Source organism: Motacilla alba, chromosome 1 (genome assembly GCF_015832195.1).
Source record: "Motacilla alba alba isolate MOTALB_02 chromosome 1, Motacilla_alba_V1.0_pri, whole genome shotgun sequence".
NCBI lineage: Eukaryota > Metazoa > Chordata > Aves > Passeriformes > Motacillidae > Motacilla > Motacilla alba.
The window spans coordinates 266,670-284,490 of record NC_052016.1 but is presented as its reverse complement, the minus strand read 5'-3'; the positions used below and the strand labels follow the sequence as shown (position 1 = coordinate 284,490).

The window sequence follows — 17,821 nt, the reverse complement described above, 5'->3', positions numbered from 1 at the left end:
CCCCTCTGCTGTCGGGTGGAGAGCAGTGGGAGCTGGGTGTACCTGGGGGCTGGGACAGGGGTCAGGCTGGGGCTGGGGGGGTTTCTCCTGGAGGATGCAGTGACATCCCTGTGCCCACAGCAGCCGGGGGGAGCCCACATGCTCCTCAGTCTGTAGCTGTGATTCCAGCCCTGCATTTTAAAATAAATTGCCGAAGGTGGTTGGTTGGAATTCTTTATCCTGGATACTATTTTGGTGCTCTTTGATTTTAGGTTTTTATCCTGTCGCAGAGCAGTTTGGGTTTGTCTGTGGCAGGAGAAGACAGGGAATGCTGTTGAACTCTTCTGTAATTTCATGAGGCAAAAGCAGCTGCTTGCAGCCCCTTCTGAAAAAAGAAAAGGAGCCTCGCTGATTCTCTTTAGTATAAAGTTATTGTGTTATTTTCTTCCTACTTGTGGGGAGTGGAAGGAAACTGGCTGCTGTGGTTAGTCTGCTGTTCCTGGGCTGCTGAGTTAAGGACACTTCTGCAGCAGAGAACTGCATTAGCAGCATCCAGCTTCGCTATCAAATTATTTTTCCTAGCAGTTTTTTGCATTTTCAAACCAGATTCTAATTTGAATCAAGTATTACGGTTTAAGTTTTAAACTTTGGGTTTCTTTTAATGCTGATGTTGTTATTTTTTCATGCTTTATTCAGACTTTGGTACAAGCACCAGCAGTGGAGGGCTCTTTGGGACCACCAACACCACTTCCAACCCCTTTGGGAGCACATCTGGCTCTCTCTTTGGCCCAACCAGCTTTACTGCTGCTCCAACTGGCACGACTATTAAATTTAATGTAAGTTCTGCTCTTTCTCCTTCGTCCAGCCCGTTTACTGTGGGAAGTATTCCATTTTGCAGTTGTTTGTGTGATGCCTTGGTCACTGAGGTGAAAAAATGAGTTCAGGTGCGAGTGTTCTGAACTGGTTTGGAAACATCCCTCTCCACCACTGCAGAATTCCAGGCTTGCTGGGTTTGGAGCCAAGGCTGAAGGAGTAAAGGAGCTCCCAAAGCTGAGCCTTCCCAGCAAGTGCTGTGGAATTCAGGGTGATCCATGGCAAACGCTGGCAGCAGTAAGGGTTAGAGACACCTGGGAATCAGAACAGCTCTGCTGAGCCAGCCTGGCTCTGGGAATGGCACCCGGAGGGAGAGCAGTGCTGTCCTGCCTGCTCTGGACGAGTCCCCTTTAAGACAGCATGCAGTAACTGCTGCGGAGTTCTGTGGCAGTTGGGCCTGCAGGGTGGCCCAGCAGAGAGGCCTTGAGGAGCTGGGCTGGCTGGGGCCTGCTGCAGCAGGGACTCGTTCCCCAAAAACTTGTTCATGTGGATCTCAGCCCTCTTCGTTTCTGCACTGAGCTGATGAGAGGCTGAGGCTTTGGGAGCAGAGCTGTGCTGCTGCCTTGGCTCTTGCAGTGCTGCTGATTTGTACTTCACAGCGCTGTTAAAAAGAGGGGGGATACTGAAATTCCTGCAGAGCTCCAGGATTTGTGTCAGAAGCTGAGGTAAACTGCTTTTAAAGTGAAACTGAAAGCAGAATTGCTGGGGGTTGTTCTGAGTGTTCCTGTGGCTAATTCCATTGTTGATCATCTTTAAACACACCTGGGTGAGGCCTCAGCTGTGCAAATAATGATGGAATCATAAAACCATGCAATCACACGAGGTTTGGGTTGGAGGGACCCCAAATCCCACCCAGAGCCACCCCTGCCATGGCAGGGACACCTTCCCCTGTGCCAGGCTGCTCCAGCCCCAGTGTCCAGCCTGGCCCTGGGCACTGCCAGGGATCCAGGGATGGAATTCCATCCCAGCCCCTGCCCACCCTGCCAGGAACAATTCCTCATTGCCAAGATCCCATCCAGCCCTACCCTCTGGCACTGGCAGCCATTCCCTGTGTGCTGTCCCTGCAGGCCTTGTCCCCAGTCCCTCTGCAGCTCTCCTGGAGCCCCTTCAGGCCCTGCCAGGGGCTCTGAGCTCTCCCTGGAGCTTCTCCTCCCCAGGTGAGCCCCCCCAGCTCTCCCAGCCTGGCTGCAGAGGGGCTCCAGCCCTAGGGCAGCTCTGGGGCTGCTCTGGACGGGCTCCTGGAGCTCCACACCCTCCTGCTCTTGGGCCCCAGGGCTGAAGGCACTGCAGGTGGGGCCTTGCCCAAGCAGAGCAGTCACAGAGAGCCTCAGGTCTGTGCTAGGTGTAGGATTTCCCAGGATCTGCAGGGAGTTCTGGCTGTGTTCCCCCAAGTCTGGCTGGATTTTAACCTGGTCCTTCCTCCCTTCCCGCAGCCCCCAACCGGCACCGACACCATGGTGAAATCCGGCGTCAGCACCAACATCAACACCAAGCACCAGTGCATCACTGCCATGAAGGAGTACGAGAGCAAGTCCCTCGAGGTCAGTGCAGGGGCACACAGCCTTACCTCGGGCCTCTCTGGGCCTCAGCTGTGTCTGTGCTCATTAGTGCAATAGTATTAATGAACCTTCAATATCTGCATCACACACAGGAGGTGTTGTCAAGTAAAACAATTAGTGCAACGCCACGTTAATTGCAGTTGGGTTTAAGTGCTTGCTGCAGGTCTGGAGGAGCTGAAATTCCATCTTGTCAGAAGGACAGGAGATCCTGTTGGGAGCAGCCCTGCTCTGCTGAGATAACAGCAGGATCCCAGGCAGAGCTCAGTTGTTTGTTACAGACTAGTGTTCCAAGGATTTCTCCTGAGGCCTTCCCATTTGGGCTGCTTTGTTTGACCCTTCAAAACAGATCAGTTATAAAATATCTGAAAAAACTCCGGGATGTCAAATTGAAGTAAAAACATGGATCTAAGTTCAGGTCCCATTTTTGGTGTGCTTATTTTTAAAAATGTGGGTGTTGCAGCTTTTCTTGAGCCATCACCTTGGTGCAGATGGGGTGTTGGGTGAGTGTGGTAAAGACATTTGCCTGCCCTTGTCCTGGGTAAAAAGAGCTGGATTTTCCTCTAGGAACTCCGTTTGGAAGACTACCAGGCAAATAGGAAAGGGCCCACGAATCCTGTAGGAGCAGGAGCAACTGCTGGCTTGTTTGGTTCTTCCACTGCCACGTCCAGCACAGCCACAGGGCTTTTTGGCTCTTCCACTACCAATACAGGCTTCTCCTATGGACAGAATAAAACTGCTTTTGGAACCAGTAAGTACTGCCTGGCCCTGGCGTTCCTCTGAGTGCATGTGCAAATGTTCTGTTAGACCATTTAGAATTCTGTGATTTCAGCAGAATGCTGGAGCACTGCTGGGAGCTCAGGGTGGTGCTGGCTGTGTTGCCAGCATTCACTGGTGCAGCTCCTTGCCATAGGACTCTGTTTCCTTACTTCCCTTGGAAAAATTGAAACAGCTGTTGGATTTTTATTAGATTTTGGTGCAAATTTAAAAGTAAATAGATAGAGAATCTCAGAGTGGTTTGGGTTAGAGGGACCTTGAAGCTCACCCAGTCTCACCCCACCACGGGCTGGGACACCTTCCCCTGTGCCAGGCTGCTCCAGCCCCAGGGTCCAGCCTGGCCTTGGGCACTGCCAGGGATCCAGGGGCAGCCCCAGCTGCTCTGGGCACCCTGTGCCAGGGCTGCCCACCCTGCCAGGGAAGGATTTTTTCCTAGCAATGGATATTTGTGTTTGTGGAATTCAACTGTAAACACATACAAATCCTCCAGGCTGTAGGAATGGAAGTAGTTGTTGGATGAGGAGAGACAGGACCCAGGGAGCAGCCTGAGCTGGGCCTGGAGGGATTTAGGTTGGGTTTTAGGGCAAGGCTTTTCCCCAGAGGCTGCTGGCACTGCCCAGGCTGCCCAGGCAATGGGCACGGCCCCGAGGCTGCCAGAGCTCCAGGAGCCTTTGGCCAGCGCTGCCAGGGGTGCCCAGGCTGGGCTTGCTGGGCTCTGGGCAGGGGTGGCACTGGGGGATCCCTGGGGGTGTCTCCCAGCTCAGGATCTTCTGTGACCCTTTTCCCTGTGTGCATGCCGGGGTGTGGATCTCTGGGTCTCTAACTGCCCTTGGTGTCCCAGGTACGACCGGCTTTGGCACGGGCACCACCGGGGGGCTCTTTGGGCAGCAGTCCCAGACCACCAGCCTGTTCAACAAACCCTTCGGCCAGGCCACCACCACGCAGAACACCGGCTTCTCCTTCGGGGGCACCAGCACCCTGGGCCAGCCCAACACCAACACCATGGTAAGAGGGGCTGCAGCTGCTTGCTGGGCACGGGAGGCTGCAGCGCTGGCTGTGCCTAGGATCCCACCGCGGTGGGGTGGAAGCAGGGGCCGAGCTCTGAAGGCTGCCCTGGAGTGAGGAACCTCCTGGCAGTCAGCTGTGTTCCTGACAACTGGAGACCAGTCAGCTGTTCACAAATCATGGACCCCCTCACCTTCTCAAGCAGCTGCTCTCTAGCAACTCCTGTGCTTCTGATCACTTTCGCACAGATAATGTCATTCCATTATCAGCCTTCTATGGGAATTCAAACCCTGGGCTTTCTGGTGACAAATGAGCAACATTTGGGGGCTTTTGTGACAGAAGGATTCTACGTGGTTGTAACTTGTTTTATAGCTAGAGGCTTTGGCTCCAGATATCCTGTGTTCTTTGTGAATTTGTTGTGACTTCTCCCAGAAAACCCTGTGAAATGTTTCTTTTCCATCTCCCTTGCTCAAAGCGACCAGGAAATTTCAATATCCTTTAAATCTGGGAGCATAAATTTGTTTGTTGTTTTTTTTTTTTTCAATTTCCTTTTAGTAACTAATTTTTTGGAGGAGGACTAAAGCTTGTGGAATGCTCTTCACCCCTCCTCTTCCCCCAGCACGCGGGCAAATGCAGCATTATTTATTGCCTGAGTTTGTGTGTTGTGTCTGTTGTTGTCAGTGCTGGACTTGGAAAAGCCTGGGAGCGTTACCTTAACCTGGTTCCTTTTTGTAGGGTCTCTTTGGGGTCACCCAGCCCTCGCAGCCTGGAGGCATTTTTGGGACAGCTGCCAATACAAATGCTGGGACTGGATTTGGAACGGGAACTGGCCTTTTTGGACAAGCCAACACGGGATTTGGTGTTGGTGGTTCGGTATGTCTGTGCCTCTGTAGCAAAGAGACAAAAGCAAGCAGAGCCCTGGTCAGGGTGCTGACTGCACAGAAGTTGTGTCAGCTTAGGAATTAGGATGTCTGAGATACACAAGTCAGGTGGTTTGCTGTAAGCTGCAGGATAAACAGGTGTAGTAGTCATTTTTCTAACAAGTGATGTGTGGCGTGGTAAAAGCAGCAGGAGATACTGAAGCTCTCAGTGCCTGGGGTGCCCTCAGCATAGGGTTGGAAATACAGGTTGTAAGTTGTGATGGACCAAAACCAACCTTGGTTTTTGATACTCAGTCATTTTGGTTGTGGTGGAGGAAAAAATCACAGGATCACTGAGACTGGAAAAGTCCCTCAAGCCCCTTGAGTCTGACCCTAACAGCTGCTTTTGGGGCATCTTGCAGGTGGCTTGGGATACCCCCACTCACGGGAGGGTGGGCTGGGGGCTCAGCTGTGCTTGGCTTTAGTTCTGCTTCCTTGCCTGCAGCCAAACACTGATATAATTCCTTGGTATTGGCATCCCAGGTTTCCAAATTCCTGTTGTTTTCCTTTCAGACCCTGTTTGGGAACAAGCCTGCTGGATTTGGAGCCACCACGACCAGCGCTCCCTCGTTCGGTACCACCACGGGCGGAGGCCTCTTCGGTAACAAACCTGCTCTGAGTTTAGGAACCCTACAAACCCTTCCAGTGTGGGGACAGGGAAAAAAGTGTGGTTTCAGTTATTTAAATCTGTGCTGTGTGCACCACACGCTGCAGAGAGCACGTGTTGAGTACTGTAGTGTTGGAGTTGTCAGGTGAACGATGGCCCTGGCACAGAGGAATGTGCTGGGTCGTGCCTTTGCTCTTGGTGGGGCTCCCTGACTCGGGAGGTAGATGGTCAAGTGCAACTGTTTTGGTGAGTCCTTAAGGGAATTTTCAGCCTGGGATGGCCAGGAGAGCCCCTGGATCCAGGGGAGCACGGGGAAGGGCATTCCCAGCAGGTCAGGGAGGGGATCCTGCCCCTCTGCTCAGCTCCAGGGAGGCTCATCTGGAGTGTCCTGTTCAGCTCTGGGCTCCACAGCTCAAGGAAGAGCGGGAGCTACTGGAGAGGGTCCAGGGAAGGGCACAGAGATGATCTGGGGTCTGGAGCATCTCTGGTGAGGAGAGGCTATGGGAGCTGGGCCTGGTCAGTCTGGAGAAGGGAAGGCTGAGAGGGGATCCATCCGTCCACCCAAATACCCCATCCCATCCCTCCAGCCCACCCAAATATCCCATCCATCCACACACCTCTCTTCAGGGTTGTCAGGATGGTGCCAGACTCTGCTCAGTGTGCTGGTGGCAGGACAAGGAGCCATGGCCAGGAGCTAAACACAGCAATTCCAGCCCAGCAGGAGGAAGAACTTCCTTCCCTGGAGGGGCAGAGCCCTGGAGCAGCTGCCCAGGCAGGGGCTGGAGTCTCCCTCTCTGGAGCCATCCCAAAGCCCCTGGACACGTTCCTGGGGCACTGCTGGGCAGGGGCTGGGCTGGGTGCTCTCAGAGGTCCCTCCCAGCTCCAGCCATGCTGTAATTCTGTGGTTGAAAACTCTTGAAATCAAGATTCAGGGAGCAGAGGGGTTTGTTAGGAGGCTGTGAGCACCCTGTGTTGGCACAGCAGCACTGGGAGAATTGGGGTAAAACCAGAGATCCCTGGGCTTGGGCAGGAGATCCTGCACTGCAGTCAAGGTGAAGCAAGTCAGCTCCAGTTCAGCTGGTGGCTGCTGTTGTCCTTGGTGGTGTGAAGGACCAGTCATGAGGAGCTGGTGGTGTGTTCCTGGTGGCCTGTGATGCGAGAGCTGATGTTGGGTGGGTGTGACTGAGCAGGAGGAATGTGCAGGGATGGCTGCAGGGAGTGGCAGCTTCTCTCGGGGGACTCTGAAATCTCTCCTGCCTTTTAATTCTGGATTTCAGAGCAACAAAACAGTCTCAGAGTGTGAGTAGGAGGGGGTTGGACCCTGCCATCCCTGTCCTGCAGTGCTGTTTTGTGTTGGTTATTTAAGGGCAGTGGGGCCTGCCATGCCCTTAGCCTGCTGTGCCAGCCTGCCCACGTAGACAGGGAAGAACTCGAGGGAGCTGGCTGATCTTTTGGGTCCTTTCCAAATCAAGCTCTTTGTAGTTCTCAGTGCTCTGAGCCAGGGCAGCACCTTGGCAAGCAGGGTTTGTCTCTGGTGAGCAGTTCTGGGTAAATCTCCCAGAGGTGTGAAAGGTGCTTTGAGTTCTTGTTCTGCTGCTTGGGATCCCCGTGGCCCCGCAGTGTGTTGGCACTGCTTGGTGGAGACCAGCCTTTGCAGTGTGTGGGTTTGGTTTGCCTGTGTAGCAGCTTATAGGAGGAATGGAGCTGGATTCCAAGAGGTTGGTGCACACCTGCAGTTTTTCAGTTTAGTCCTGGCTTTGTGTACTGACCAAGCATGGGATGGGGTCAGCATCTGCAGTAGGACTGAGCTCATGGTAGGTTTGGGGTGGCCTTGTTGCAGCCACAGCTGTGCCCTTGAACTGTGCAGATCTGAGTTCCCACCTGCTCTGTGGTGAGGGTCAGAGAAAGCAGGATGAAATGAGATTTGTTCCCTCCAGGAAAAGCCCAGCACGTTTTACTCCATTGCCAGGTGGAGCAGCATCATGTCAGCTCTGCCTTTCTGGGAAACTCTGAAGTTTGTAACGAACTGAAAAGCTTAAGAAGGCAGACCAGCATTTTTCTGTGCTGCTTCAATGCTGTATTTATAACTGAAACGTGTTTATTACCGGTGGAGTCCCTTCTTGCCGATTGCCAGTTTAACCTGTGCTGCTGGAAACACTGAGAATTTGGCTTTGGCAGGGCTCTTTGACCCTGTGAGGCTTATTTATTTAAATACATGGTTTTAATTTCATCTCTAATGAGCTGCTCATTCTCTTGTTGAAGGTTTTGGTGCCAACACTGCTGGAAATAGCTTGTTTGGAAATAAGCCTGCAACTGGGACTCTGGGCACTGGGCTCGGAACAGGGTTTGGAACAGGTAAGCAGCTCCCAGCTCATTCCTGGGCAGCTCCAGCCCTCGGGCTGCAGTGCAGGCCAGCCTGGGCATCGCCTCAGGCTGAGTTAGGAAAGGCTGGGTGGGCGTGTTTCAGCTTCAGGCCAGGATGGCTCAGGGCAGCTTCTCAGCGCAGTGCCAAGTGGCCTGACAGAAACTGGGCAGCACTGGTGGGACTGGTGAGGTGCTGTGTGCTCAGAGCCTCTGCTGCCTGCCCGTCCATGGGCGTGCAGAGCGTCTCCTGCAGTCCAGCGAGGAACTCTTTGTAGTGCCTGTAACCTTGTCAGAGTCCTGTGGTAACTGACGGTGACCTCTCCTGTCACAGCTCTGGGGGCAGGACAGACGTCCTTGTTTGGAAACACGCAGCCAAAGCTGGGGGGAACGCTGGGAACCGGAGCCTTTGGAGCCCCAGGATTCAACACCTCTACAGCTACCCTGGGCTTCGGGGCCCCTCAGCCTGCTGTAGGTGAGTGCCATGAGCCTGCTGCCTTGTGCCCACGTGCCTGCCCACAGGGGCACACCCCTCCCAAAGGGTTTGGAACGACAGAACATCTCCTCGGGGCCACTTCTGTTCTCAGCCACAGTGCAGACTGTGTTAGTGACCCTTGTTTTGCTAGTTATGTGTGTATTTTTTAAGGAATTCCAAGTTGCTTTACGTGCCCAAAAATTGCACCTGTTTTGGAGCATTGTCTTGAAGATCAGTAAATTTCCCACATTGAATTTGGGGCAGCAAGAATAGATGTGCACAATGAAAAGCAAGGGAAGTACAGCATTGGTTTTTTCAGTACTTCCAGATAGGAGAGGCCTAGAGGGCCTTAATTAACAGGAATGCTGTGCCTTTGGGACAAAAATAAGACCCAGTTGTCTCCAGTTCTCCTCCTGACTTCCTGCAGACCCTGACAATAAGCTGTTGTTCTGAGAGTGGTTTTGTTGTTCTTTGGGAATGCCCACATCCATCCTGATTTTATTGGAATTAGAATTAAGCTGCTTTTGGTGGCTTGAATGTTTCATGGGGTGAAGTCTTAGAGCATTTTAATAGGAATTAAAATGAAATGCTTTAAGACAGAGACAAGATTTAGAATCCATTCTAGAGGGGACTCTAGACCTGTATGGTTGTGGTAGGAGTAATGCCAAAATTGTGCATGAAATATTTTCCCTGCACACCCTTTCAGAAGCCAGCTGGATTAGTTGAATATTCTGGCAGGCCAGGCTCTTCCCACTGCTCTGTAGCTTTCTGTGCCCTCAGCTTTTCACCCATGAGAACTCAGTGAATATGGTAGGACACTCAGATGGAGGAAGGAGCTGCTCTGGGAGCTGCTGCCTGCCCTGCTTCTGTTCCCAGAGCTCTAAAACTGAAATGCTGCTCCTTTTGTAGCTCTGACAGACCCCAACGCCTCTGCAGCCCAGCAAGCTGTCCTCCAGCAGCACCTCAACAGCCTGACCTACTCACCCTTTGGGGACTCCCCGCTCTTCAGAAACCCCATGTCCGACCCGAAGAAGAAGGAAGAGGTAAGTGCCCGTCAGCAGGGACCCGTTTCATGGGTGACAGTGGGAATTACTGGGACTGTGTGCAGCCCTCACTTCAGTGCACGCTGAGCAGCCAAGTAAGTTGCCCTCTGTGCTCTCCCAGTGGTGCAGTGGCTTTTTACCCCTCATTTTATTCCAGTGGAAAGTTCCCTGCCCATGGCAGGGGAGTTGGCAGGGCATGATCTTTAAGGTGCTTTCCAGCCCAAACCATTCCATGATTTCCTGCTTTTGCCTGCATCACAGCCTTGGCTGTGGCGTTCCTGTGCTCCCTGCTGCTGATTGGGAATAAAGATGGATCGTTGTTAATGCTTGGAATAATTGTAGTGCTTTGCTTAGGACATCCCTGAGAGTCTCTGAGAGTCCTTTCCCTGTTGCTTCGTTCAAGAGATGGTAAAACAAGCACTTCCCAGGCTTTTGAGGTGGTAGGGGAGATTCTGAGTGTCTCCTGCCCCCAGGCAGGTTCCAGGGGCTCCAGGCTGATGGCTGGGCTGTGTGTGGATCCAGGGTGCCTGTGGCTCCATGCTGATGGCTGGGCTGTGTGTGTGGATCCAGGGTGCCTGTGGCTCCAGGCTGATGGCTGGGCTGTGTGTGGATCCAGGGTGCCTGTGGCTCCAGGCTGATGGCTGGGCTGTGTGTGTGGATCCAGGGTGCCTGTGGCTCCAGGCTGATGGCTGGGCTGTGTGTGTGTGGAGCCCCCTAACCTGGGTGCAATTGCTGCTTCCCTTTACTTACCACCCCCTTTGCCTTTCAGGGCCCTGGGCTGGAGCACCCTAAAGCTCTGTCCCCATGCCCGAGATGTCCAACTGTCCATCTTTGTGTTGCAGAGGCTGAAGCCAACCAACCCAGCAGCCCAGAAGGCCCTGACCACCCCCACCCACTACAAGCTGACCCCACGCCCTGCCACCAGAGTGCGGCCCAAGGCCCTGCAGTCAGCAGGCTCAGCCAAGTCCCAGCTCTTTGATGGACTGGATGATGATGAGCCCTCCCTGTCCAACGGAGCCTTCATGCCAAAGTGAGCTTCTCTTTTGTCTCTGTGTGAGAATCTTCTGGAAACTCCTGTGTATTTTACCCTGGATCTCATGATTTTGTGCTCTGGTTCATACTGGGAGAACAATAAGTTGTCTGTTAGACTTCACTAGAACTATTTTCTGTAGAGGAGGGGAAATGGTTCAGCTTAAACTCTTAAGGCCAAATAAGCTGTAAAATGAGGTCAGCCCATGATGGAAGCAAAGCTCCTGTAAAGTCATTGAGGAATTCTTACAAGGAAAGCTTGCACAGGGTGATACTTCCTGCTGCTCAACTGGGAGTGTCAACAGGTTTGCTCATGCCCTGAGTATGGGGGCTGATTTCTGGTGGTTTTATCCCAGCCTTGGTTCTGTTTCAGGTCCACAGATGTTTCTGTGAGACATTAATCATGGAACTGCCCAAGTAAAGCTTTGGGTTCAGTTTTTAGGTGCATCAGTGGCTGTCATTTAGAAAAGGGGTTTGGAAAGGTTTGAAGTTGAGTAAAAAACGAAGGGCTAAGAGACTAAAGTGAGCCTGCTGTAAAATGAACCTGCACCTGTGGGCCAGACCTGTGTTTCTAGAAAAGCTGATTTGGGAAACAGGGAGCCCTGTGGTTTGCTGAACTTGGCCTTTGAGCCTTTCACTGGGATGTGCTTTTTACAGCTCTATATAAAGCAGAGCCTTGAACGGAATTCCCCAAAACATTTTAGGATCTCTTACGGGAGACTTGATACGTCCTGGGTGTGGGAACAGGTGTTAGAGCTGGTTCCTGGTCCCTGGAGCATCTGAATTAAGTATGAAATACACATGTATGCAGTGGATGGATCCACATTTCCCTTCCTTGGTGTGTTTAGGAAGAGCATCAAGAAGCTGGTTCTGAAGAACCTCAGCAGCAGCAACCTGTTCTCTCCCGTGAGCCGAGAGAACGAGGACCTGGCGTCGCCGTCGGAGTACCCGGAGAATGGGGACAGGTGAGCGACTCGCCCCGCAGGGCTTTGTCCTCAGAAATGCAGACCGGTTCTGCCTGTCCCTAAATTACTGCTGGACAGCAGCCTCTTTTCCCAGGGATGTCACTTCACTGTTCATTGAAAGCAGTTGACCTGCTGGGAGATGCATTTCCTCCCACACTAACCATGCCTTCTTCCTGTGTGGGCACTGCCAGGTCACCCCACCCAAAATCCAGCTCAGGGAGCAGGGACTTAGGTTCTAGAAAAGTCTCTCTCCCTTCCCTGCAGCAAGAAACCAGGGTATTTCTTGGGGGAAGTGCTGAAACTGACTCAGAGGGGAGAAGAACCTCTGCTGGTCAGTCCTCAGTGATGTGGGAATTGCAGGGGAGCTCCACTGATCCTCATGTCTTATATTTCTATTTTCTATATATGTGTTGTGTACAGATTATAATGAGGAGCCTCTAAGGCTGCATCCTTCCCCCCCAGAAGCCAGAATTCCAACCTCCTCTAAAAAACCTGTGGCCATATTTCAGTTGAACTCTGATTTTTGCCTTGGTTTTCTTTTAATCAGAGTCTGGAAAAAAACCTGCCCAGCTCCCCACATTGATTTTATTGAAAGCTACTAAAATGAGAGCTGCTGTGAGAGTGAGCTCACCCTGGCCCTGTGGACAGGGGTTTTGGAGCTGTGGGGTTGCTGTTACACCCCTTTTTGAGGCTTCTCTCCAGCCTGAGCTCCCTGTTCCCCTCAGCTCTGCACAGGGCACATGCCTTAGTCCCAGCCTGTGGGGACTGTCCCAGTCTCACCACTGTCCCTGCTGTAGAGGGAGCCTCGGTGGCAGAGGGAAGGGGAGTAATCACTGGCCCTGCAGTTGGTGTGGTGCTGTTTGCTCTAGGTGTGGAAAGAGCAGAATTTTAATCGTAGAATCATGGTCTCCTGAGCAGGGAGGGACCCACAGGGGTCAACAGGTCCAGCTCCTGGCCCTCCCAGGAATGAAATAATTCCCATTATCCTTCCTGTGCCCAGGTTCTTCCTGTCGGTGCCTGCCGAGGAGAACCACAGGCAGGACGGGGAGCGGGAGGAGGAGGAGGAGGCCCACGAGGTGACCAGGTTTTACACCAACCCCATTGCCAAGCCCATCCCGCAGAGCCTGGAGGGCAGCGGGCACAAGCCCCACTCGAGCGTGGACGACACCATCGTGGCGCTGAACATGCGCGCGGCGCTGCGCAACGGGCTGGAGGGCAGCAGCGAGGACGCCTCCTTCCAGGAGGATTCCCTGCAGGAGGAGTGGGACAAGGAGATCGAGCCTGGCCTCCAGAAGCACCCTGCAGGTGAGGCTGCCAGGGGCAGTGTCGCACGCAGAGTTTTCTGCTCTTTGACACCCTCAGCTTTTGCTTTTTTCCCTCCTTCTTCCGCCAGAATACAAATGTTTCTTTCAGGGGGATAGAATAAAGATAGTATAGAAAACAATCTTCCCCCTAAGGTGTTGCAGCTGGGTCAGCTATCCAGGATTAGGAACAGGCCTGACTTTAGCAGGCCACAGCTGGAACTAATGAAAAGAAGAGAGCTATGAAAGAGTGGGTTGTTGGTTAAGAAGAAATGCCCCAAGTGGGACAGGAACTGGAGTCAGTCACTACCTGGTGACGGAGAAAGAGTGTGCTTGGAGGAGCTGCTCACCAGAAAACACCAAAAAGGTGTGAAACTTTTGTGATAAAGAGACGAAAGTATGAACTCCTGCTATATATATATGACAACATTGTTTTTCTTACCTCGTGCAGGTATTTTATCTGCTGAGTCAGTGAGCATTTAAATTTTATCCCCCAGTTTTATATCATGTGTGTTGGAGTTTTTTAAACTTGAGAAGGTAAAGGGAAAAGATTTGTTAATCCTCCCAGGTGATCCTTACGTGGCATGTAATGAAACTGGCAGGTGACGTGTGCAGAAGAAATGTCTAGAAACATTTTGGAGATGCAAAATGCTTTTGGGACATGGGAAGGTCATTACTCAAATTAATAGATGAACAAGAGTTGGAGCCTGTTAAATGTAGAAAAAGGTGCAGTTTGGTCAGCAGTGCCTGAGGCCCCAGGCTACTCAAGCTGGGAGAGTTTTTCCTTCAAGTGTTGATACTTTTGCAATTTTTCTTCTCCCTGCACACCTTCTTCCCTTCCTGTTTGCACACCTGCTGCTCCCTGGCAGGTGCCTGGGCAGACCCTGCCCGAGCACTTGGTTGAAATGTGCTCTGGAGGCTGTGGAATGAAGGTGTTGGTGTCTGTTGGCTTTGGGTGCCCTGATTCTCAGTTCCTCTGGGGCTTCCAGCTGTTCAGTCAGGCTGGCAAAAGAGATGGGATAACAGTCTGGGAGTGTTGATGCGTTGCTGCCAGCCCTGTTCTCAGGGAATGTTGTGCTGCAGGGATTGTCCTGACACGAGCTGGCTACTACACCATCCCGACGCTGGAGGAGCTGGCCCGGCTGACCATCGACAGGAAATGTATCGTGACAGACTTCACCGTCGGCCGCACGGGTGAGAGCCCAGCCTTCCCGGGCCTTCCCCCTGAGCCAGGGATCCCAAACTGCAGAGCCTCAGCTCCAAGCCCTCAGGCTGGCTGTCACCAGTGCCCTTGCTTTGGGAGCAGTTGGCATCAAAGTGTGGTAGGATTTTAGAATAAAATAAATCCCAGTATCGCAGACTGATTTGGTTTGGGAGGGGCATTAAAGCTCATCCCATTCCATGGCAGGGACACCTTCCACTGTCCCAGGCTGCTCCAAACCCTATCCAGCCTGGCCGTGGACATTTCCAGGGGCAGCCACAGCTTCTCTGGGGCCTGCCCACTCTGCCAGGGAACAATTCCCAAGATCCCATCCAGCCCTGCCCTCTGGCACTGGCAGCCATTCCCTGGCTCCTGTCCCTGCAGGCCTTGTCCCAGTCCCTCTGCAGCTCTCCTGGAGCCCTGGCAGGGGCTCTGAGCTCTCCCTGGAGCCTTCCCTTCTCCAGGTTGAACATTCCTAGTTCTCCCAGCCATTTGATAACAGTGTCAATGTTGATAAGGCTCCTCCAGAGTTTTCTCGTGTCGCTTTGCTCGGGAGAAGGATGGGGCTGGATGGGGACAGGGGGAGCACAGCAGGAATGTGGGCTCTGTGGCACATAACTTTTCACAGTTTTAATTGTGACTTTTCACTACTTAATTGACCTTTTCACAATTTAATTGTGACCTTTTGGGTTGTTCTGCAGGTTATGGATCAATTTACTTTGAAGGAGAAGTAAATCTGACAAACTTAAACCTGGATGAGATCGTCCATATCCGGAGAAAAGAAGTTATTGTTTACCCTGACGACGAAAAGAAGCCTCCCATTGGGGAAGGGTTAAACAGGTAAGTGTTAGAGAAGGATGATTTTTAGAATCCTGACAGTCTGCTGTGCTTGCAGGCTGCAACCAAGAGACAAATCCATTCGGTGTCAGCGAGTTACTTCAGGTTTCTGAGGCACAGTCGGGTTTAAGAGCCCCCCGGCTGGGGCTGTGCTCTGCTGCCCTGCCCAGGCTGCCAGCCCCTGGTCTCTGAGCCCGCTGTCCTTTGCAGGCGAGCCGAGGTGACCCTGGACGGGGTGTGGCCCACGGACAAGACGTCGCGCTGCCTGATCAAGAGCCCCGAGCGGCTGGCCGAGATGGACTACGAGGGCTGGCTGGAGGCCGTGTCCCGCAAGCAGGGCGCGCGCTTCAAGGAGTACCGCCCCGAGACCGGCTCCTGGGTCTTCAAGGTGAGCCAGGGCTGCAGCTCTGCAGGGCTGCTGCTCCTCAGCATGCCCAGCTGCAGGCATTTCTGACTGCGGACAGCTGTCTGGAGTCCCTCGGCTCTGGTACCAGAGAACCGTCCCCACCAAAGCGGCTCCTCGCTGCTGGGAGCGTTCAGGGTCGGGTTGGATGGGGCTTGGAGCAATGGACCAACCTGCACTAGTGGAAGGTGCCCCTGCCCATGGAATGAATGAGCTTTAAGGTCTCTCCCAGGCCGATCCAGTCTGCTGTTCTGTGGTGAAAGCTGAGGCCCCAGAGCTGCCTAGAGCAGGTGGTTTTGTGATACACGTGATCAATAGCACATGTGAAATCATACAATTACCCAGCACTACAACACTGAACTGTCATCCCAGAGCCTGCGACAGCTGATAAACTTCAAAACAGCAGCCTCTGTAGAGAGGCTGAACTTGTTGCAGGTGTCCCAAGAGTTGTGTGTTAGGACGCCTGTACAGGGCACGCAGTTACACCTGCCCAGTGTTCAGGCCTTCCAGAAACTTCACTTCCAAGCTGTGACACGTTTGTCCTTCTCCTTAACACAGGTAGCACACTTTTCTAAGTACGGCTTGCAAGATTCTGACGAGGAAGAGGAAGATCATCCTTTAAAAGTGGACACCAAGAAGTTAAAGACCACACCTGTGCCACCCCCAGGGCACCTGCCACCCCAGCAGATGGCCCTGAACGGCAAACCAGCGCCCGTGGCTCAGGTAGAAGGAGAGCAGTGACTAAAGGGGGTTGATGACGCGGAATTTGGAGAATAGCTGTGCCTGGGAAGGGGGTGGTTGGAGTGACGTGCAATCTGGAGAGTGAAGCCTTACAGAAACTCTGCTGAGCTCTGCCTGAGTGGCTGCGTGGTGTTTTCCTTTGAGACACTTGACGTTGCAGACTGAGGATGGGGCGGGGAGGCTTTCAACCCTTGTTTCTTGTTTGAATTCTAGTCTGAGTTTGGCAGATTTGCACCTCTTCTGGAAGAACCCTTGTTTTTGTGACTATTAAATGCACGCCCGTAATGCCACCGCCGTGTGCTGCCTGCCTGGACAGTGATGCTGTGCACTCAGTTGCCTTTACCACCATTAGTGTGCAAGACTGTCTGCTTTCCATTTTAAGAATGTGCTCTATTTTTATTAAAATAATACTTTTTGTAAGGCTGGCTATATGCTGGCTTCGTAAACATATTCGTGTTGGATGTGACTGCTTTAAACCTTTGCAAAACATCCTCAGTGCTGGGCCCCTTACACAGGCATGTTTGATCCACAGGCAGTGTTTGATCTAGTTCCCTGGGAATACCAGGAGCCCAGGTGGGCAAGAGGCTGCTGGCCCCTGGGCTGTCCCAGCCATGGTGTGGGCACAGCCCCAGGGCAGGGATTGTCCCCCAGGGCAGGCATTGTCCCCTGTGCTGGGCACTGTGTGACACCTCGAGGGCTGTGTCCAGTTCTGGCTCCTTCAGGAGAGACCTGGAGGGGCTGGAGGAGTCCAGGGCAGGGAAGGGAGCTGGGAAGGGGCTGGAGCCCCAGGAGGGGCTGAGGGAGCTGGGAAGGGGCTGGGGAATTCCTGAGGGAGCTGGGAAGGGGCTGAGCCTGGAGCAAAGGAGGCTCAGGGGGGACCCTGTGGCTCTGCACAAGTCCCTGCCAGGAGGGTGGAGCAGGAAGTGGCCTCAAGATGTGCCAGGGGAGGTTTAGGTTGGATATTGGGAAAATTTCTTCCTGAAAAGGGCTGTGCAGCCCTGGCACGGGTTGCCCAAGGCAGTGGTGAAGTCACCTCCATGAAGGATTCCCCAGCCTGTGGATGTGGCACTGGGATGATGGGGTCAGGGCTGGCCCTGGCAGTGCTGGGGCACGGTTGGGCTTGATGGGCTCAGAGGCTCTTCCCACCTCAGGAGTTGTGTGTTTCTAACACAGAACCTCTCCCTGGCACCCAGCATGAGTCTCTGCTGACCATTTGTGTGGCAGGAGAGCAGAGCTCTCAGGCAGGTGAGAGGGGCCCTCAGGACCTGCTCCCTGTTCAGCAATTCCAAAGCACCATCTGCTCCCTGGGCAGAGCATCCTGCTGCTGGGGCAGGCTGGGGGCTGCCAGCTCTGCTGGATTCTGCATGGAGAATCCCAGAGCAGTGGCCAGCTGCTGCTCCAGCTCTCCCTGCTCCTCGGCTAATTAACACCCACTCATCCATCCCTCTGCTGCAGTAGATCCTTAATTATCTGCATTTTGAGCTGCACGCGTGGCTGCCCGACAGCATCGCTTCAGCTCCCCTCCCTGCTTCATGGTCAGACTGGGGGAGCAGAGCTGAGGTTTTAAACACTCAGGAGCACTGGGGAGATCTCTGGTATATTCAAATATTCTCGCACAATCCAGTGTACTTAGCAAAACCTCCTCCAGGTTACTTAACCTCTCTGACTTGCATAACATTAACTTGGGTTTTAATTTCTGAAATTAGGAAAAACATCAGTTAGTTAGTTTCCCAAAACCCTGAGAAACA

At 53.0% G+C, this 17,821-nt stretch overlaps 1 protein-coding gene across 7 annotated transcripts in view; it reads left to right on the top strand.

Annotated features, from left to right (window-relative positions):
- Nucleotides 1-17,821, top strand: part of NUP98 (nucleoporin 98 and 96 precursor) — a 36,800-nt gene that overhangs the window by 4,760 nt on the left and 14,219 nt on the right. For 5 of the 7 annotated variants that reach the window (XM_038140635.1, XM_038140645.1, XM_038140655.1 and 2 more), the window contains exons 5-20: nt 676-815; nt 2,286-2,393; nt 2,976-3,159; nt 4,027-4,190; nt 4,926-5,063; nt 5,624-5,711; nt 7,980-8,072; nt 8,413-8,553; nt 9,463-9,596; nt 10,439-10,626; nt 11,474-11,590; nt 12,591-12,895; nt 13,975-14,085; nt 14,794-14,932; nt 15,140-15,317; nt 15,891-16,055. In XM_038140635.1, the coding sequence (XP_037996563.1) occupies nt 676-815; nt 2,286-2,393; nt 2,976-3,159; nt 4,027-4,190; nt 4,926-5,063; nt 5,624-5,711; nt 7,980-8,072; nt 8,413-8,553; nt 9,463-9,596; nt 10,439-10,626; nt 11,474-11,590; nt 12,591-12,895; nt 13,975-14,085; nt 14,794-14,932; nt 15,140-15,317; nt 15,891-16,055 (2,393 nt within the window). Of the gene's footprint in view, nt 1-675; nt 816-2,285; nt 2,394-2,975; nt 3,160-4,026; nt 4,191-4,925; nt 5,064-5,623; nt 5,712-7,979; nt 8,073-8,412; nt 8,554-9,462; nt 9,597-10,438; nt 10,627-11,473; nt 11,591-12,590; nt 12,896-13,974; nt 14,086-14,793; nt 14,933-15,139; nt 15,318-15,890; nt 16,056-16,286; nt 16,524-17,821 lie in introns of those variants that run through there. The other 2 variants (XM_038140695.1, XM_038140665.1) reach the window with 2 other exon arrangements.